At 43.2% G+C, this 21,856-nt stretch overlaps 3 protein-coding genes across 3 annotated transcripts; 2 read left to right on the forward strand and 1 right to left on the reverse strand.

The window, feature by feature from the left end:
* The first annotated feature begins 3,969 nt into the window (after window positions 1-3,969).
* LOC135074465 (uncharacterized) lies at window positions 3,970-6,781 on the forward strand. Its single transcript, XM_063968754.1, has 6 exons — window positions 3,970-4,325; window positions 4,474-4,545; window positions 4,718-4,884; window positions 5,232-5,452; window positions 5,817-5,953; window positions 6,188-6,781. The coding sequence occupies exons 1-6, from the start codon at window positions 4,112-4,114 to the stop codon at window positions 6,502-6,504; spliced, it is 1,128 nt and encodes a 375-aa protein (XP_063824824.1). The 5' UTR covers window positions 3,970-4,111; the 3' UTR covers window positions 6,505-6,781.
* Window positions 6,782-6,849: 68 nt separating this feature from the next.
* Window positions 6,850-8,856, reverse strand: LOC135074466 (large ribosomal subunit protein eL29). The gene is made up of 4 exons (XM_063968755.1): window positions 8,803-8,856; window positions 8,616-8,670; window positions 8,399-8,463; window positions 6,850-7,013 (listed from the first exon to the last, which is right to left on the reverse strand). The coding sequence occupies exons 2-4, from the start codon at window positions 8,650-8,652 to the stop codon at window positions 6,894-6,896; spliced, it is 222 nt and encodes a 73-aa protein (XP_063824825.1). The 5' UTR covers window positions 8,653-8,670; window positions 8,803-8,856; the 3' UTR covers window positions 6,850-6,893.
* A 676-nt stretch (window positions 8,857-9,532) lies between these two features.
* LOC135074467 (signal recognition particle subunit SRP68) lies at window positions 9,533-18,477 on the forward strand. Its single transcript, XM_063968756.1, has 8 exons — window positions 9,533-9,752; window positions 10,110-10,231; window positions 11,129-11,356; window positions 13,852-14,040; window positions 15,127-15,257; window positions 16,251-16,449; window positions 17,111-17,296; window positions 17,697-18,477. The coding sequence occupies exons 1-8, from the start codon at window positions 9,653-9,655 to the stop codon at window positions 18,339-18,341; spliced, it is 1,800 nt and encodes a 599-aa protein (XP_063824826.1). The 5' UTR covers window positions 9,533-9,652; the 3' UTR covers window positions 18,342-18,477.
* Window positions 18,478-21,856: the final 3,379 nt, after the last annotated feature.

Genomic DNA, 21,856 nt, shown 5'->3' on the forward strand with positions numbered 1-21,856 from the left:
TCTCATTAAGGAATAAATTGGATTTCGTGATAAATGAAATAAAAATAATTGTGATAATATTTTTTCTGTTATCCCATTGCGTGTATTGAAAACAGATAAGTAGTAACAGAACTGACAGATCACAGATGAGATGTGACCATGAAGCTACAGATAAAAATGGAGGCCACACTCCGAATACCTACTTGAAGCACAAACTATGTTCACTATCTCGCTCTCTGTGGGCAGACTCTCTCTTTCTAAATAAACAAAATAAAATATAAATTTGCTCAAATTCAATGAAACTCAATGTAAAATCTTTATTTCTTGACATAGGTATCATTAAAAATTATAAGTGTAAATACTGGTAAAACGTTAAGAAGAAATTACTGTAAAAAATGTGAAAAATGTTTACAATGATCCAATGTCGGAAATCACGAAATAAACACTTACGCGTGGAATCTTATGTCACTTCCAGGACACCACGTACTACCGCAACCACGCACTACAAAATTTTGCATCATTTCTTGTGATAAAACAATGATTATTTCCTGTAAACAATCTCAAACGAAATTAACTGCATAATAAACAAAATAGTAAACAACCGCCATGATGGGCCGGATTGGGCCGATGTTGCCACATGGTACCGATTCCCCAGGAATTGAGATTGTAATTCCCTGATTCGCCAACACATTAAACCTAAACGGCCGACAATTTTGTGATTTTTAATTCAACTAGGTAATCGTAGTTCAAATATTTAATTATTTATTTGTTTAACTTATGATTTGGTTAGTGAATTGGCTATTTCGAAGAATTTACTAGGAGATTTAAATCAGGAGATAGCAATACTACAGTTCACACTAGAAAGAGAGGTAGGGCCACAGAGAGCGAGATAGATATAAGTAGGTATTTGACCATGAAGCTACAGATAAAAATGGAGGGCAGAGTTTGGAACAAAACTTGAGTCAAATACCTACTTATATCTATCTCGCTCTCTGCGGCCCTACCTCTCTTTTTAGTGTGAACTGTAGTATTGCTATCTTCTGATTTAAATCTCCTTGTAAATTCTTCGAAATAGCCAATTCACTAACCAAATCAGAAGTTAAACATAAAGGCACTGGGTCTCTATCAGAAGGAACTCTAGGGGTGGAATCTCCATTGGCGTGGGTTAACGGGCAAGGAGATAATATCTTGGATGGTTGACAATCACTTTTCCTACAATTTAACGTTCCACCAAACTCAACACGCTTTCAAAGATAACCTCGCAGCCGCCTGCTCACACTTGACATGACACAACTCATTGACAGTTATCTTTTTCTGCGCATCAGTCGGGCGTTACGTTTAGGAATCACAAACCTTCTGCTCTACAGATTTCTACAGATAACATAATATTAAGATTGGTACTATTAATCATCAATAATAATTTGCAGCATCTGTGTCCGGCGCCGACACGGCCAGCCTGACTATCGCACGGCCTCGTGCGCTTAGTCCAGGGTTTGTCCATCTGTAAACATTCAATTTCTCATTATCACAGCTCGTCCATTCCTGACTACAGAGCGTGCGAATATCATATCGTAGAATCACAATAAATACAGCTGATCAGGGCGTGATGACCCTCGATCAGGAAACCAAACCATTATAGCTGGCCCGGGCGCGAAGCCCGACCAGGAAACCAAAACATTACAGCTGGCCCGGGCGTGAGGCCCCTTCGACCAGGAAACCGGGGTTTAGGTAACATGGCCCGACGCGCAAGGCTTAAGCCAAGGCTCCTTCAACCATTTACCTCAAACCGCACCACTACTACTGCTGATCCAGGCATGCAGCCATGCGACCAGGAAACCAGGGTTTAGGTAACATGGCCCGAAGCGCAAGGCTTAAGCCAAGGCTCCTTCAACCATTTACCTCAAACCGCACCACTACTACTGCTGATCCAGGCATGCAGCCATGCGACCAGGAAACCAACATTACATCAGCGTGGCCCGGGCGTAAACAGCCCCTTCAACCACGGCAACAGGGTGGCCCGGGCGCCCTTGGCCCGGCCCCCTCAACTCACTCACTCACAAAGGCCCTTCCAGTTTACGTCAATCACAATAATTTCCGTCAACCTGCACCAACTCTCAATGTCTGAGCCAGCATCCTCCATGTAAAACTTGATGAGTTGCGTAGCGTAGGTGTGCATGCTGAAAGATTTATCTCCTTTGAATAGTGCCCTTCGAATCCCACTTCTGATAAAGGCACTGGGTCTCTATCAGAAGGAACTCTAGGGGTGGAATCTCCATTGGCGTGGGTTAACGGGCAAGGAGATAATATCTTGGATGGTTGACAATCACTTTTCCTACAATTTAACGTTCCACCAAACTCAACACGCTTTCAAAGATAACCTCGCAGCCGCCTGCTCACACTTGACATGACACAACTCATTGACAGTTATCTTTTTCTGCGCATCAGTCGGGTGTTACGTTTAGGAATCACAAACCTTCTGCTCTACAGATTTCTACAGATAACATAATATTAAGATTGGTACTATTAATCATCAATAATAATTTGCAGCATCTGTGTCCGGCGCCGACAAACAAATAAATAATTAATATTTGAAACTAAGATTACCTAGTTAAATAAAAAATCACAAAATTGTCGGCCATTTAGGCTTAATGTGTTGGCGAATCAGGGAATTACAATCCCAATTCCTGGGTAATCGGTACCATGTGGCAACATCGGCCCAATCCGGCCCATCATGGCGGTTGTTTACTATTTTGTTTATTAAGCAGTTAATTTCGTTTAAGATTGTTTACAGGAAATAATCATTGTTTTATCACAAGAATTGGTGCAAAATTTTGTAGTGCGTGGTTGCGGTAGTACGTGCTGTCCTGGAAGTGACATAAGATTCCACGCGTAAGTGTTTATTTCGTGATTTCCGACATTGGATCATTGTAAACATTTTTCACATTTTTTACAGTAATTTCTTCCTAAAACGTTTTACCAGTAACTACACTTATCATTTTTAATGATACCTATGTCAAGAAATAAAGATTTTATAGCCTGACCAGGAACATAAAAACCCTGGCATAGAGGCGCGTCAATTGCATTTGATAGTGCAACACTGAGTACAGTCGTACCTGTGTTAAATTAATAGGCTAACTTTATGTATCAGGATTCAGGATTACGGGCTAATTTGATATTTTCATAAATTAACGAAAAAATATTATTATAGGTAACCTGATTTAAATAAATTAAATGAAACCATCAATCGAGTTAGTAGAATTTATTTTATTATTCATCAAAATCAAATTCAGAACTTGAGTATTCAACTGCAATGTCTGCTCATGAACGCTTCAAACTCGGTACTTCTTTCCCAATTCCATAAAATTCAACACTTAGAAAGTGACAAAAAAATTTAAAATAGGTAGTTGAAACAAACCACAGCAAATTTTCATAGTGGACTGTACTATACGATAAACATGTCAGTCAATTTGACAACCTTTGTCGGAAACATTATTCAATGAAAATATTGTCCGAACCCTTAGTATTTCTCTTCGTCAAATACTTTAACACATTGTGAACCACTTTTCTTTCACGACTATAAAAAGATTTTAGCAATTTAATTCATAAAACCAATTGCGCACATTTAAAATAAACTTTGTTTACACTTTGACAGCAATAGACTGACATGCAAGGTGACATATCAATGAAGTTTTCAGTTACTGTTGCCATTAAAAGAAATTAGTACCATTAGTTTTCCGCAACATGGCGAGGGTTTTTATGTTCCTGGTCGGGCTATACATTGGTTTCATTGAATTTGAGCAATTTTATATTTTTTGTTTATTTAGAAAGAGCAAGTCTGCCCACAGAGAGCGAGATACTGATACTTAGTTTGTGCTTCAAGTAGGTATTGGGAGTCTGGCCTCCATTTTTATCTGTAGCTTCATGTATTTGACTCAAGTTTTTGTTCCAAGTTTGCCCTCCATTTTTATCTTTAGCTTCATGGATGTGACAGATGAAGTCCATACTCTCTAATCTGTGATGAAGTCCTGAAAGTTGACGTGTCATTGTTTACAAACAACAAGTTAATATAACTAAATATTTTGACTTGTTGTTTGGTTAAAATTTATTTAAGTCCGTGTAATTTGTGTACAAAATGTCGACCCAGTCAATCGTAATAGACCTTCGGTCAGATACCGTAACAAAACCCACGGAATCTATGAAAGAAGCTATGATCACGGCTTCTTTGGGAGACGATGTCTTCGGCGAAGATCCAACTGTGAACGCGCTGCAGGCCAAAGTGGCGGATATACTCGATAAAGAGGCTGCTCTTTTTGTACCCTCCGGCACTATGGCCAACCTAATTGCTGGTAAGTGACTGACTCCAAATCTGGAAAAGTGTAGCTAGCTTATTAATGGTAATTGTTTTTGTAATATCAAATGAAAACTAAGTTACATGAGTGAAGTGTATAAGAATTCATAAGAACTTAACTAAGTATGTAATTAAATCATTTTCAGCAATGGTGCACTGTTTCAAAAGGGGCTCAGAGATGTTGTGTGGTGATCAGTCGCACGTCTTTAAAAGAGAAGGTATATATTAATCTTCTATCAAATAAAAAAAGGCAGTTTCTTATAGCTTAGTTCATAAACATTTATCTTTAAACTTAAGTAAAGACAATATGTTTGAAGACTGCCTTTTTTGTAGTTATTTATACCTAAAATTACTATAATGTACTAGGTATTCCCTTTACTACTTTCGCAGGTGGTATTGCTGATTTAGCTGGAGTTTATGTGACTGGACTTAAAAATCTCCCTGATGGCACCTTTGAGTTGGACGACTTTGAGAAACACATTCGAGGCTCCGATGATCATGAGCCCATTACTATGATGGTGTCTATAGAGAATACACATTCATACTGTGGAGGAAAGGTAAGCATAAATTAATTATCAAGATTAAAAAGCCCCATATCACTAACGAGTATTAGTCTATAAAATACTTATGTTCCCTAAATCTCAACTTTATGGTCTTGTTTGAATGGGCTACAGCTTCTACATAAATTAGAAGAAAAGCTAGGCCACTAAATTTATTATTCCCAGTTGCTCTCACTGCATTACTCCCCTCTGAGGCAAGTGGGAATTAATTTAAAAAGATAAATTCCCAGTTGCCCCTAGTGGAAGCAGGTGGAGGAGGTCCACAGAGGGGACAATTGAGAATAACCAACTAAAAGTTGGAAGTTAAACTTTCACCCTACAAGTGACTACTTGTTGCTTTTCAGGTTATTCCCCTCGAATGGATTCAGAAGCTGTCAGAAATTGCCAAGAAGCGTTCTGTGGTTGTCCACATGGACGGAGCACGACTGTTCAACGCGTCAGAGCAACTAGGTTTGCCGCCGTCACGGCTAGCGCGTGACTGCGACAGCGTATCTATTTGTCTTAGCAAGGGCCTGGGCGCCCCTGTCGGCTCTGTGCTGGCTGGCACTAGGAGGTTCATCGATCAGTAAGTTGAAAAAGAAGTAGGTATGTGCGTGGACCTCTTTTTATAGGTCCATGGGTATGAGTCGCGCTGTTAAAGCATTGCAAGTGTGATATTGGATGGAACACACAAGTGTATCCCCACACTTGTGGTTTTTACAGATCATAACAAACAGTTGCTAATTTGCTACTAAGGAGACTAGCACAACCTGTCATTGGGTGGCATTGCATTGCAGTTGCATTACTATTTTTTACCATAAAATTAGCAACCAATAAGATCTGTATTATGCATGCCATCTTGGATATTTGTACTGAACTTTAATATAAATAATATAATGATCTCTACATTGTGGTTTATATTTCACTCTTATATTCTACGACTGTTTCAGAGCTCGCCGCTATCGCAAGATGCTAGGTGGAGGGATGCGGCAGGCGGGAGTCCTCGCCGCCGCTGGTATGGTCGCGCTGGAAGAATCGGTACCCTTTTTGTCCCGAGATCATGGCCGCGCACATTATATCGCTGAACGTATGTTATGTTTTGCAGTATACGTGATTAATGTTTCTTACCCCTGGGCCACATACATCACGTTAACATTAGCGAAATTTTGCAACTATGGATAAAAACTCGAATATTTTTTGCTCACACATCGCGAAAGCGTAAATCTTCGGGTTATAGTGATGTATGTGGTCCAGGGTGTTGATCTAGTAAATGCACAAATTAATAGTAAATTCAATACAACCACATCACCTTTAATTACAGAAATCAAGAATCTCAAACTTTCAACATTCACAGTGGAGGACATGGACGCTTCTCAAACCACTAACATAGTGCATGTTAAAATAAATGGTAAGGGTGACATCACAAGTCGCAAAGTTACTGAGAGACTAGCACTCGTCAGTCAGTCTGAAACAAGCTGTAAAACTGCTGATGGTCTTGGCATTGTGGTGTTAGCAAGTGCTAAACCAGATTCAAAAACAGTGAGATTTGTTCTGCACCATGATGTGAATGACTATGACCTGAAACATGCAGTCAAAAAGATACAGTTGGTGTTGATGGAAATTGACAAGAATAAATGAATTTATTTCATCAGTCATATCTAACTCCAACAAAATGAAATAAATATTGTAAGCATTTTTGATTACTTTGGTATTTGCTTTTGAAGCATAATTTTATTTATTGTAATAAGTTATTATTGTCTGTTGTTAGGTGCTAAATGAATGGAAAGTGTGCCTTCACTTTAATTCAAATCTATTTGTAAGAATCTCTCAAAATGTTTGTTCAAATTTACCCCTGGCTTCAGAATTGAGATTTTGAGCATGCTCATTTTCTACTGATCTTATCATGTTATGTTAAAATCTCATTTCAAAAACCAAGCTCTGTTGATTTGTATAGAATATTTATAGGTTTATGGAATAAAAAAATTATTTTAGAGTTTTTGTGTTTTTATTGTCTTAGAACTAGATGATCATTTCTTAGCCTTAGCTTCTCGCGTAGCTTTCCTCTCTGCTGCCCTGGCTAGTTGTTTGGCTGGCTTCAAGTTGCCCTTCTTACTGAAACGCTGGTTCCTCAAGAATTTGGGGTCCATCTGTAATAAATAAGCAAATTATTACCAAAATGATTGCTGAACACGTTAGGTATGCAGTTCATTGTTGCATCAAACTTTTCAGCGCAGCACAGTTGGTCAGTGTATTGCAAACATGGCCAAGTTTTACCTATTTTATAGGGTTGGTAAAATTATAAAATTTGACGTGAATTACAGCCTTACTTATAAAAATCAACTAATCAACGTCTAAGCAACTAATTAACTAATGACTCGTTAACTTCTTAATCAGTAATTAAATATTTCTCACTTATAAACACTGCTTAAGCGTCACTTAACTAATCAACTGTTAATTAGAGTTTTTCTTTTTTAAATCCACCTGAACCGAACTTCAGACCAGTTCTAATGCCAAAATGCCGAAAGCCAATGCTAAAATTAAGAATAATAAACGTCAAAGTTATGTCAAATGAAACGCTGTCTGTCAGTCAACTGTCAAGTCTACAACAACAAACAAACAAAAGTACTATAGCGACTATGTCCCACATACGCCATATTAAAATTATGTACCAATTATAATAATATACACTAGATAATTGTAATACTTCTTGTACAAACTTAAGATGTAAATGCTTTGTTAGTTTTTAGCGCAATTTCAAGGCATGGTAATTTTAGTTTCTCACGCACATGCACCCTTAGGAAGTCTTTAGGATTTTATTGTCGGAATGTTTAACTCAAGTCTTTTTAGTGTTTCGGGTTTCGCCGACGTAACATGTGGTGTATTATTAGTCCATTGAATTATTTTAACTGTGTAGGTATTAAGAAACACCAACCGTTGTAATGTCTATCTATTGTTATACTTTCACTTTGTATTATGTTTGCGTCAACCTTTGCCATGTGTTTCATACTATTTTTTGTGTGTATCTTCGCGCAGCGCAGCAACACAGCGCGTTGCATGGCACGTCACGCATCAGCTGTTAACTTTTTGATCCGCCATTTTGGTAATTAGGGCTTTAAACAAGGGTCCGACGCTGTTTAACTTGACAGTTATTTAAGCAGTCACTAAGACGTTGGTTAACACTAATTATCGTTTTTAAGTTAAGATATTATTTAATAGACCGTTAAACTGTGTCTTAATTTTAATAAACGTTTATAAGTAAGGCTGTTTATCTTTTACTAATCAGGACAAGACACTTTCCTATTGAATAATGTTATGTCAACTCCAATGTTAAATTATCCTGTTTTGAATCAAGCCCTTATCAACAACCTCCCACATAGTATGGACTAAATACAAGCTTAAATCTAGTGTTTCACCAATTAAAATCTGTTTTGCATTTATTAGGTGTATTGTATAGTTCACAGATGTTTACATGTCATTTGCTAATAGCAAGATAACCTCAAATGAATTAGAAGGAAAATAGATTAATACTCACACCAAGGGTAGATTCGTGTCTGAACTTCTTGGGTTTCTTGATGCCATTTCTGTGGGCTTTGCGGTCTGGAAAATAAATGTAAAATTTAAGAACCGGCGTATTTACACTTGAAAACAGCAACAATGAGTTTGAGTGTAGCAGACACTCAACTATGGGGAAACACAGAATGTCTATTTATTTATCACGTAAAATATAAAATTCGAATGTTTTTACTTACTTTGGTTATGATTTGTGTGGTTCTTTGACTTCGCCATTGTATTTAATTATCTTTCCTGTAACACGAAATAACTGAATAATTATTATGCCACACCACTGGAGTTCACAATTAGCATACAAAATAAAATAGCTATTTAATGATTCTTTAGATTTATCTGGAAAATAAATTTGTAAACATGAACACGAACCTAATTCACAGGGAAGAAAACCAAAAAGAATCAATTCGATTTTGACGACTGCTGTCAACTGTCACTACACTCTTTTATGCTCTTTGGTCACTACTGTCAGTGAAATTTTTTTATACATTTGTGCTTGGCTTGGAAATGTGTAATGTGTAATTAAACAGCCAATACCAACCACGTTAAAATTATAGGTCGCGCAAAGTGAGTTGAGTTGAGACCGTCAGCGCAAGCAAAGATTTGTATCTGTAAACAAAATGCTATCTGCGCTGGCTGACTGAGCCCCGATTACGGTAACTTTTATAACGTCTACAATCCAGACGCGTTTCTGATTCTGCGATACGATTGGTCAAAACAGCTGACGTACGCTGTTGAACGACCAATCGTATCGCAGAATCGAGAAGCGTGTCTGGATTGTTGACGTTAAAAATTACCGTAATCGGGGCTCTGACGTCTTTCTGTCTCACTTGCAGACATTTATCAAGACAGAAAGACAGGTTGCTAGTGTAGTGTTAATTAATTCGATGCTTGAACTTTTGTATTGTGTTGTGTATTGAAGTAGGTACAACAACATCAGTGAGTACGTTCGCCTCAATTTTCCTTGCGCGACCCATATTGGGTTGAAAATTTGTTTGAAAATTATTTTACCTTAAGATAGGTTTAAAAGCATCATGTTTACTATTACCTACGTATACCAAATTAACTAAAAAAAACTAATGTCAACAACGTCAACCACCTGACGTGTAACCTGAAATGAATGACGTTTCGTGGATTTGTGATTTGTTGAGGAACGGGATTCGTGGACTAATTTTATTCAAATTAACTAAAAGATAAAGTTGTTCTTTACTCATACATAGCCATGGTTGTTTTAGAAGGCGAAGCAGGTGATGCTAAACCAATGTCATCTGAAGAGACTGATAAAGAAGAGACCAAAACCTCAACACCACTAAGTTTAGAAAGTATCCTTTTACATGCTTTTTATTTTACAGGTTGACCTTTTTACCTTTCAATTTACTTTGATCTTTATATCTACTCTTCACTCTGTTTAAATCATGTTCCGTCTAACCATCCGTGAGCTACTAGACAGCTTAAAACAAGTCTGAAGTTAGAACTCTTCAGTCTTATCTTGGTTCTTTATCAAGTGAACATCAATTTTATTTTAATATTTTTTTTGTAAATTTTGTATCAGAAGCGAAAACGTGATCTATAATTTCCACAAGTTTACATATTCATTCCTAACTATACAAATATTTGGTTGTGCTGTGTAAAATTTCAGTTTTTTATTTACCAATACATATCCTTAAGCTTTGGTTCAGTCTTCCGCATCACAAAGGATGCGCAGCAGCAGCACGGTCTACGTCATGGAGACTACCAGCGATACCGTGGCTATTGCTCTCGTCGTATTCGACGATTGCGTAAAGTGCTCAAAATTCCCCAGGTAAGAATGACCGTTATAAATCATTAATACTTGAACTGGCAGGTTGGGTAATTTTAAAATAACTAGTTATTATATTATTTATTTAATTTATGTTCTTCTGTCAAATAAAATTTTGTTCTAGCGTTCTTTTAAAAGAACGCTAGTTTTTACATAAATATTTTTACTAATGTGGGTAGTGTAAACAATTTTTATATGCAACATTTGAAAGATGAGGTGTGTCGCAGTACTGTCCAAGTCTTATAAGTACACTGACGTAAACAAATTACTATAAAGTTTTGGAGCGATTGTTTTGAGATAAATTTATCATGACCGATTTAAGGTAAGTGATAGAAAAAGTGAATTCCGTAACAAGTGGGTTAAAAAAAACTTACTTTTTCAATAATCTATTGATATTTTGTGTGATGTTTTCAATCTGCCCTAGATTAGTATCAGCAAGCTACCTGTATCTTATTAGATTTTGATTAAAACACTTGATCAATATTCTTACAAACTCATATAAGATTTTCTAACAATGAATAGAACAAACATTTATTTAAATTTCATTAACTTAATAAAATTGTTTGAGAGAATTGTTAATTGCTAGGAACCAAATACTAGTTTCATAAGCTGTGTTTGAGCCACGGTAACCACATTCACTAATACAAACTTAATAGTGAATGTGAACATTTTATGTAAATTTTTTTTTAAAATGTAGGTACTTTTATAATTCAAATATTATCTGATAAATTATCAGTTATGGGATTTCGCTACAAAAACACTGTTATGAAAGTAACAGATATTTACCCACACGACGTTTCAACTCCTGTCGAGTTCATGGTCGCAGGCAGACTGAAGACTTGCGGCGTCGTCAATATAGTGAAAATTCAACATAATAGTTTAAATAATTGTTCCTCCCAGGGTGACAGGCGCCACTACCGCCGGCGGGACGTGACAACCACCCACTTATCTGCGTCGGGCGCCGAGAACCGTCTGCTCTGCGTGCCGCTACTGCAGGCCGAGCGCGCGTGGGCGCACGCCATGCAGCTGCGGCAGGAGGCCAACACGGAGCCCCGCAAGAAGTTCCACCTCGTCTCCCGGCTCAAGAAGGCCGTGGCTCATGCGCAAACCTTGCTGCAGCTTTGCGAGGTAAGCCATATGGTTTTCATATGAAAACGAAAGGTTACTGACTGAATTACTCATCACGAAAGCTCAGAAACTACAAGTGCTAGTAGTCTCAAAATCCGCATCGCGATTTAGCTGCGCCAGGAGGCCAACACGGAGCCCCGCAAGAAGTTCCACCTCGTCTCCCGGCTCAAGAAGGCCGTGGCTCATGCGCAGACCTTGCTGCAGCTTTGCGAGGTAATCCATATGAAAGCGAAAGGTCACTGACTCACTCATCACGAAAACTCAGAAACTACAAGTGCTAGTAGTCTCAAAGCCTTCTTGAGCCGGGCTCAAGAAGGCTGTGGCTCATTCGCAGACCTTGCTGCGGCTTTGCGAGGTAATCTATATGAAAGCGAGAGGTCACTGACTCACTATTATCTGAAAAGCCCCATTCTTGTGTTTTTTATGACAATATCGTGGAATAGTACGCCCTTACACCAATTACTCATCTACATACACACCCACACACACGCTCACACACACACCCACACACACGCTCACACACACACACACTCACACTCTCATATCATTGTATTTTTATGGTATTTTTTATTTTATTTTTTGTTTAGCCTGTCTATTTAATTAGAACTCAACACTCTGTACCTCTAGGAATCTTCTAATTATTTAAATGTATAACTATTTAATAAAATAGATTCCGCAGAGTGGGCCTGGTGACCTGTAATACAGATTTTCTTAAAATCTACAATAGGCACCAGCTCTCACAATGCAATCTATAGTTTAACAGATATATTATAAGAAATGTTTTTCATAATTTATGTTGTGAGAGAAATAAATAAATTATTATTATTATTATTATTATTACTCACTCATCACGAAAACTCAGAAACTACAAAAGTGCTAGGAGTCTCTTAATTCGCGTCGTGCCCCGAGAACCGTCTGCTCTGCGTGCCGCTACTGCAGGCCGAGCGCGCGTGGGCGCACGCCATGCAGCTGCGGCAGGAGGCCAACACGGAGCCCCGCAAGAAGTTCCACCTCGTCTCGCGGCTCAAGAAGGCCGTGGCTCATGCGCAGACCTTGCTGCAGCTTTGCGAGGTAATCCATATGAAAGCGAAAGGTCACTGACTGACTCACTCATCATGAAATCTCAGAAACTACAAGTGCTAGGAGTCTCAAAATCCGGATTGCGATGCAGCTGCGGCAGGAGGCCAACACGGAGCCCCGCAAGAAGTTCCACCTCGTCTCCCGTCTCAAGAAGGCCGTGGCTCATGCGCAAACTTTGCTGCAGCTTTGCGAGGTTCGTTCGACCGTTTCAGCCGAAAGACTCCTACTGCTGGACAAAGGCCTCCCCCAAGGATTTCCACAAAGACCGGTCCTGCACCGCTCGCATCCAGGCACTTCCCGCGACCTTCACCAGATCGTCGATCCACCTAGCGGGAGGCCTGCCCACGCCACGTTTCCGGTTCGTGGTCGCCACTCAAAAACTTTCCTGCCACAGCGACCATCAGCTCTTTTGGTTCTTCTACGGATCTCTTCATTTCTGATTCGATCACGTAGGAAAACTCCGAGCATAGCACTCTCCATTGCCGTTTAGGTGACCTTGAGCCTTCTTATGAGGCCAATAGTAAGCGACCACGACACACGAAAACTCAGAAACGACAAGTGCTAGGAGTCTCAAAAATTTCCGTGTCGGGCGCCGAGAGCAGCAGTTTCGGTATTAAGCCTGTGATGCCAAAGTTGCAAATGTGACAGTTATGATTCCAAAATCTGTTCAATGCTAAGTGGCTGCAGAATGCCGGATCTACGCAGCGCTGGCATAGCGTCCGCGCGGCGCCAGTGCAACGTTTTTATTGAACAAGTAAAGCAACAGCGGGGTGTCAGGCTTTGCCTGTTACCAAAAATTTTATAGGGATACAGATGTTTAGTGAGAGGCCACGTTTCTGAACCATAAGTCATAACTGGTAACACATTGGTTGTAGACCTTAGTCTTCAGGTACTGAGGTATTTTGGACGAAAAGATGTTGCGTAGTTTCCCGAACGCTGCCCAGCCGAGTTGGATTCGACGATTGACCGATAGTCCGACGGATTAGCAAGCTAAAGTTTCAATGGGCAGCGCACATAGTACACAGAACTAACGGCCGATGGGGCAGCAAGGTTCTGGAGTGGAGGCCGCGTACCGGAAAACGCAGCGTGGGACGTCCTATGGCTGAGATGATGATGTTAATGATAATGACAGATGTTGTACGAGCTATCATACATTATTATTTGCAAATTTCTTTTTTATATTGTTAAATAATTTATTGCTAAGTAGGCGTTAAACACTTTACGTATAAGTTTGGTTTGACCTAGTTTCAATTCACGCCTGTAAAAATCACTCAGTAATAAATTAGTGTATGAGCAGGAGCAGCACTCAAACGGGTCGGTTTTATTTAGCACTCTTCAGAGTAACCTATCCCTCATCAGCAAGCATAGCATAGCAACTATTACAGATGTAAAACGTATATCCTTTCTATGTTCAGCAAAGCGGCGTGTGCGACGCGCGCACGCAGCTTGAAGCCGGCGCGTACGCAGCATGGCTGGGCGGCGTGCTGCTGGTCGAACTGCAGCAGTGGCGCGCGGCCGCCGAGAGCCTGCAGCGCGCCAGCCTCGTGCTGGACAAGCTGTGCGCCGCGCTGCCCATCGACGAGCGCCACGTGTACCGGCAGAAGGTACGAGCCGCGCCAGTGTCTAGCTCCCACGCGGCGTGCTGCTGGTCGAGCTGCAGCAGTGGCGCGCGGCCGCCGAGAGCCTGCAGCGCGCCAGCCTCGTGCTGGACAAGCTGTGCGCCGCGCTGCCCATCGACGAGCGCCACGTGTACCGGCAGAAGGTACGAGCCGCGCCAGTGTCTAGCTCCCACGCGGCGTGCTGCTGGTCGAGCTGCAGCAGTGGCGCGCGGCCGCCGAGAGCCTGCAGCGCGCCAGCCTCGTGCTGGACAAGCTGTGCGCCGCGCTGCCCATCGACGAGCGCCACGTGTACCGGCAGAAGGTACGAGCCGCGCCAGTGTCTAGCTCCCACGCGGCGTGCTGCTGGTCGAGCTGCAGCAGTGGCGCGCGGCCGCCGAGAGCCTGCAGCGCGCCAGCCTCGTGCTGGACAAGCTGTGCGCCGCGCTGCCCATCGACGAGCGCCACGTGTACCGGCAGAAGGTACGAGCCGCGCCAGTGTCTAGCTCCCACGCGGCGTGCTGCTGGTCGAGCTGCAGCAGTGGCGCGCGGCCGCCGAGAGCCTGCAGCGCGCCAGCCTCGTGCTGGACAAGCTGTGCGCCGCGCTGCCCATCGACGAGCGCCACGTGTACCGGCAGAAGGTATGAGCCGCGCCAGTGTCTAGCCTAAAGTCAGAGGTGGAATTGTGTAAAGCAATCGTTATCATTTGACAGTTCATAACGTACGATTATTCTGTCAAACGCTTTGTTTAACTGACTTTATCGTACGTTATGAACTGTCAAATGATTACGATTGCTTTACTGACTTTACACAATTCCACCTCTGGTCGCCGAGCAGATAGAATTTCGTCCAATGACCTCAAGCTACCCATCCTTATCGCTCGCGTCTAATTACTATATTGCTTTCGCGCTCGCACACTCACTGCGGCTGCCCATTTAGCTCATGCGTACTTGTACCTTACGCGCGCCAGTGTTCGTAGCTCACATAGTCGGTGTTTGTACTACTACAAACTACAGCTACAAACTTTGTAGCTCAGAGTCAGTTATTGTACTTGCATCAAATAAATACTTTTTCTTTTTTTCTTTCAATTTCCAGTCGGAAGAGCTGAAGCCCAGCCTGCGGTACTGCGCGTACAACATCGGCGACGAGTCGGCGGCCGGCGACCTCGTGGCCATGCGCAGCCAAGGGCTCATCGACAACCTGGATTCGCTCATGGCTCAAGCTAAGTAAGAACTGTTTTGAACGTATACAGGGTGTTAGGTAAACGGGTATATGAGCCGACACTAGCCCATGTTAACATGGTCATATAAATGGTATGAAAATTAAAAAAAATAAAATGATGGTACCTGTATTTTTAATCGAAGTGCACTTTTTGTCGTAATTGACACATTCATAAATATAAAACAGTGTTATAACAGCTTAGGACCTCCGCTAAAACTTACGGGGGTGTACGGAGCGGGTGCCCGCCGCTTACTCGCTCAAATTCAATAGAAAAATTAGGTCGCCCGACACATCTCCTCTCTTCTCCGCTCGATCCATTTCCACCGAAGTGAAGAGATGTGAAAATAACGAAATCTATTCAGGACACATTTTTTCGTCCCCTCTTCTCTCCACCTTCGTGCAAACTAGGCCTAATGCATGGAAATTCACCATCGCGCTAATGAAAACCCGTTGCAAGCATCCGCGCCGTACTGCGTTGCTCACGAATTTTTGTTGTACAGTCGCGGAATGAAAAGGTTCGTCACCTTAGTGTCGGTTTTCGCTTGCACTAGGTACTGTAAGAGTCAAACCTGCCAACATAACAGTGCAAGAAACAGTGCTGCTAACATTTAAATAAATATGACGTTTGGTAATTGGAATAAGGTTTTGCTTGTTTATTTTTCTATCCCATCAGTCCAATGCAATGATGACATTGACCAATTGACAATAGTTTTTTTTTATTTAATAAAAATAATAATGGCAATGTTGAACCAACAAGAAGGTTTTAGTTTATCAATCATAATAATCTTCTTGACAAGATAAATCGTCAAACAACTTTGATCTGAATAATTTTGAACTTTACTGACGAACAGTTAAAGATTATTTTCTCTAACTCGAGATTATTCTGTAACATAGTTTCAAAAGGTAATATGTGCTCGCGATTCGTTGAAGGAATCAATTTGAAAACTGACGAACCTTTTCATTCCGTGACTGTACATAAAAATAAACTTGCTTTCTAGGGAGTCGCGTTCCGGCGTGATGCACGAGGTAGAATGGCGCGGGCGCCGCGTGACCGTCCGCCCGGAGAAGGCTCGCCTGTTCCTCATCGCGCTGCAGGACTTCGACCGCTCCGCCGCCGCCGCGCCCACAGTCGAGGCTCGCATCGAAGTGTTTGAAAACTGTCTTATGGACGCTAAGGACGCCATTTCCGCCATCAAGGTATGCCACTCAAATATACATTACTTTTGGTATAGCTCTAAGACTATATCGCATAACTGAGTCAGTTAGCTGAGCTAGCTGTAATAATTTTAAACGTTTGCGTTCCATTTCAACTGAAATAGAAAGACACGGGTCTTATCGCGACATTTATTAATGAGTTACATTATGTACTCACGGCTTGACGTTTCGGCTGCTATACTGCAGCCGTGGTCACAAGCAGACTGGCGGCTCACGGCGTCAGCAGCCGAAACGTCAAGCCGTGAGTACATAATGTAACTCGGTCATAAATGTCGCGTTAAGACCCGTGTCTTTCTATTTTAGTTGAGTTAGTTGGTGCCTGAGGTATGGGAGCACGGTAGAGGTGACATTAATAACGTATGACGTGACAGAGCATATAAGTCTGTGACGCTTGACGTCACATAAACAGCCTCCTGTGCCGCTAGAGCTGTGTCCAGGACTTCGTACGCGTGAAAATAGTTTGCCATTTTCTTGATGGTCTGCGCCTATTGCTCGTAGTGATGGGGTTTGAATTTCAGTGTAGTCAAAGGGCCTGTTTATTTTTCTTATTATGGATGCTCAAGATGGATGGGACGTTATACACGTGCTCTGGAAAGGGCTATGTACTGAATAAAGTATTTCATGTGGGATATTCTATTCTAAGGACGAGATCAAAAACGACCCGAAGCTGAAGACGGCGTCTGCCGAGGAGCCGCAGCTGTCCGGCATCAACTATCTGCTGTCGTACCTGATGTATCTGCGCCTGATGCGCACCATCGAGAGGAACAATCTGCTGGTACAACAAGCAGAGGACGCGCGCCGTGGCGGCGTGCAGCTGGATGGGAAAAAGGTAATATAAATAGAAAATATTTTATTGAAGCTTTGTAACTATTTTTTTGAGGATTCCTCTCTTTATGTTTTAGTAAATTGTATGACACCTAAAACACAAGATGCGTTGCGATTTCGCAGTATCGCGCAACGCGGCGGCGCTCCGGCGCTAAACCGCACCATGTGCTTCGACACTAGAGAAACTCATTCAAATGTGATATCTGTAGAAGTTTTCCCAGCATCCAACTTACAACCCTTTTTAATAAGTACGAAGTATAAATGTTAAAATATAACCCAATTTCAAATTAAATTAAACGATCATAACCAAATAACCAATGACCAGTTACAAGCAAAATGCAAAGCAAGATAAATTTTTTTAAACTTGACATTTTTTTTTTAAATCGTCTTCTTTTTACGTAAAGGTGCGGCCGCACGACCTGACTCGCCTGCACGAGATCATCCTCCAGAACTACTCTGAGCTCCAACAACTGCCTGGCTTCGAGACCGACGCCGCCTACCAGAAGGAGATCGAGATCCAGATGCAAGCGCACCGCGCTTTCCGCTGCTATTACATCGCCCAGGTGTTAACCGGCCTACGCCGCTTCCGCGAAGCGCTTGCTATGCTTGAGAGAAGCGACAACTACGCTGCGGACTCGCTGGGGAGCAAACTCGTCGAGAAACAACTGAAGGATAAGCTGCAAGTGCTCAAGAAAGAGATAGAAAGCTGCAAGTTTGAAGTCCACGCCGATTCCGTGCTGGAAGACGACGATGAGCAGGATGAGGATAGTAAATACTCCTCTAGCAAGTACAAAGAGAAGAAGCCGCTCGTGGAGCGTTTGGACGAGTATCGCGAGGATACACAGGTTCTAACCAAGAATCCGAACGTGTTCAAATTGCCGCCGCCGATGGAAGCCATTCCTTGCAAGCCGCTGTTCTTCGACTTGGCTTGCAACTTCGTGGAATTCCCGAACCTGGATGATAAGACCGGCGCCGACGGCAAGAAGCAAGGCGCAGGCCTCACGGGCCTCGTCAAAGGGTTTCTGGGATGGGGTAAAAGTGACAAGTGAATTTTTATATTGTACATAGCTGAAACTTTTTACTGCAATCGAATAGTTATTTTATCGGGGGATACGTTGCGATGCGATCATTTACTGTTTGTTTGCGGATTTAAAGATTCAAATATATCTATCTATATACACAGTTTATTATATTATTATAATTTATTATACAATCATACTCTCACCTCTTGAGTTATGTTAAAATTGCTTTTAGAGTTGGGTCAAAAATAAAGACAGCATTCATAATTATGTACACCAAATTTTATAATAAAACCGATAACATGTATTTAACAAAAAAATATTTTTACACAACTTAATTATTGTTGTTCTATTATTTGAAAGTACAAAAATATTATAAATTTCGATAAAATCTGAAACAATTATAATTATTTCACATAGCGTTATTTCTACGCAATACGCCTTTAATCACTTTTGGCTTAGACTCGCGATACTTTATGTAAATTGTATATTATAATGCAACCAAACGTTGCATAGTCACAGTGACCTTAAAGAAATCAGTTCCAACAATTGAATGTTTCATGGCAAAATAAAAACTGGCAAGCTCTGACCCTGTAAATAAAGTATTAAGTAGAAAAGAGAAACATGCATCATGTTTGTTGGATAAATACGATTATATCTATTACAATAGAAATTAGTGGATAGTTGTAGAACTAAATATTTCACAGTTCTCGTAATGAGATCAGTTTGAGTTACAAGCGGTGGGGCCACGTTTAAAGGTGACTCGCACATTCAATAATATATGGAACAACTATAAGAGAACCCCTATGAGCAAACCAGTTTCTATATTCTATCGTATGTAGGAAGCATGGGCTTATAAGCATTACTTTTTATGGAAACATAATACACACTGAGCTAGTCCAGTTTTACTTCTATGTAGGCAGTAGGTACTCGGAATTTCTAGACACTGATTTCAACAATAAAACAATGTACGTACACGTACTTCAGACAAGATTTTGTCAGGTAGACACTAGTTGCCTATAGGCACCGCACGCCTTCTGATTAGAAGTATGCTTGTTTTAATCGGACAGAAACGTCGCTAGTATAGAGCTACAAAGTGGAAACGACAATACGACAGTAAATTGTTTTACGTATATGTAATGTCGCTCCAAGTCCCAATATGTATGAAATACATTTAACCAAGATTCTAAAACACGAGATAGTAAGTTTCATTATGCATTCATGTGAGTCTGATATTTGTAAAGGTTGTAATGATATCCGTCTTCGTGCGTTTTAGATACCATTTTAAGCTTGGGCTCAAGAGCTTATAAAAAACTAGTATAACCTGTTTACATTTATCGACTTATTGTCGTCTCCACCCTGCATAATAATATATAAACTACAGCATACACTACGTACGCATCCGTATACACTAACATATTTCGAGTGAACATAAATAGTAAGTCGGTTTACGGTCATCGCGTGACAATCCCACACGTTCCGGAACTAATAGTCTTGAATCACATAGGTCGAGTGCACGATACGAACACGTCTCGCAATGCAGGAACGGTCGATATGTTTAGCGCAGTGCGGGCCAGTGCGCCGTGTCGTGGGCCACGGAATCACGCGGCGACACTAGCTGCCCGCACGTGGCGCACACCTCTAGAGCTGAGCCCATGTTCCTGCCCACCACCAGCTCCTGCTGTTTCCCAATATCTGGTAGCAAAGCGACAAGTTCCGGGAACACGGTGTCCAGCTGCTCGCCAACCGCGGCCCGGCAGTGCTGGTAGAACTCCTCGGCGCTGATGATGTTGTCGCGGAAGGCGCGCGAGGCCACCTTGAAGTCCTCGACGGCCGCCGCGCCGCCCAGCGCCAGCGCGAACCGCTTGACCAGCGCGCGGTTGCGGCGCTCGAACTCCGGCGGCGGGATGTAGGCGTGCACCGGCGCCGGGAACGTCTGCCCCGCCGAGTTCGTGAACGTCATGCCGTCGCACGCCGGCCGCGCCTTGAACCCGGGCGGCACGCTCGCGATTTTTCCGTTGGGCGTCTTCTTCGGCTGCGGCGGCGCGTTATCGCTGCGCGGATTCAGCGGCGGATAATCCCGCGCGGACATCTTGAAGTCACCATTGCCGCCGTTCCGGCTCCGCTCGCTTGCGGCGGCGCTCTCGACGGTCTTGATCTTGCTGTCGACGGCGGGCGCGGCGTCGGCGCTGGCGGCGTACGACAGCTCCCGCGCGATCTTCTTGTCGACGACGCCGTTCACGTACGCGAGCTCCGAGATGTTTTCCTTTTTTGCGTTGTTCTGCTTCTTCTTGTCCTTCTTGCTCGGCTTGAGCGGGTCCGAGTGGGGCGGTTGGGGATTCGGTTGCGGGGGCGGCTGGGGTGTTTTCTTGGGTTTCGCCTTCGCGACGGGGAGCGTGGGGAAGTCGGCGACGGCGTTGAAGCTGGGCTGGCGAGGGGGTGGGGGCGGCTCGGCGCGCGCGGGGCGGGGTTTCTCCTTGCCCTTGGAGACGGTGATCCATTGAGGCGGCGCGGACGGCGCGGCGGCGGCGGCGGGCAGCGCGGGGAAGTCGCTGCTGAGCGGCGGCCGCTTGGGCTGCGACTGGCCGCCGCTGCTTTGAGACTTGGACAGCGCGTTCTTTTCCTGGCTGTTGATTAGGGCGACCTGAAAATGAACAAATACACAGGTTGTTAATTTAGGAGCAGGTGAAAAGTTAAGATTCTAGGTGAAGGAAGGTCCGAGCCATAGAGATATAGAGAGATGCCAACTAATGCACCGAGTTCGAAACTCAATGTCTTATTAGAAATTCACACACACAAAGTAATCAAAATATGTGCTCATTATCCACTGCGGTATCAGTACTCAACGTTCGAATAATCTTTAGTACTACGCAAGCAATGTGTTCTGTTTTTGGGCATATTGCTGCTACACCGGCCCAGCCCCCTTGTCACATCTCCCTTTAATTTCTGTGATCTGTGGTACAAACTGTAACTGTGACGTCACCTTGGGCTGCTGCACGGTGGCGGAGCCGAGGCTGGGGTGGTCGTCGCGCGCGGCCAGCGAGGGGAAGTCGTCGGCGAGCGGCCGCTGGTCTGTGACTGTAACTGTGACGTCACCTTGGGCTGCTGCACGGTGGCGGAGCCGAGGCTGGGGTGGTCGTCGCGCGCGGCCAGCGAGGGGAAGTCGTCGTCGGCGAGCGGCCGCTGGTCTGTGCCTGTAACTGTGACGTCACCTTGGGCTGCTGCACGGTGGCGGAGCCGAGGCTGGGGTGGTCGTCGCGCGCGGCCAGCGAGGGGAAGTCGTCGTCGGCGAGCGGCCGCTGGTCTGTGCCTGTAACTGTGACGTCACCTTGGGCTGCTGCACGGTGGCGGAGCCGAGGCTGGGGTGGTCGTCGCGCGCGGCCAGCGAGGGGAAGTCGTCGTCGGCGAGCGGCCGCTGGTCTGTGCCTGTAACTGTGACGTCACCTTGGGCTGCTGCACGGTGGCGGAGCCGAGGCTGGGGTGGTCGTCGCGCGCGGCCAGCGAGGGGAAGTCGTCGGCGAGCGGCCGCTGGTCTGTGACTGTAA

Source organism: Ostrinia nubilalis, chromosome 9 (genome assembly GCF_963855985.1).
Source record: "Ostrinia nubilalis chromosome 9, ilOstNubi1.1, whole genome shotgun sequence".
NCBI lineage: Eukaryota > Metazoa > Arthropoda > Insecta > Lepidoptera > Crambidae > Ostrinia > Ostrinia nubilalis.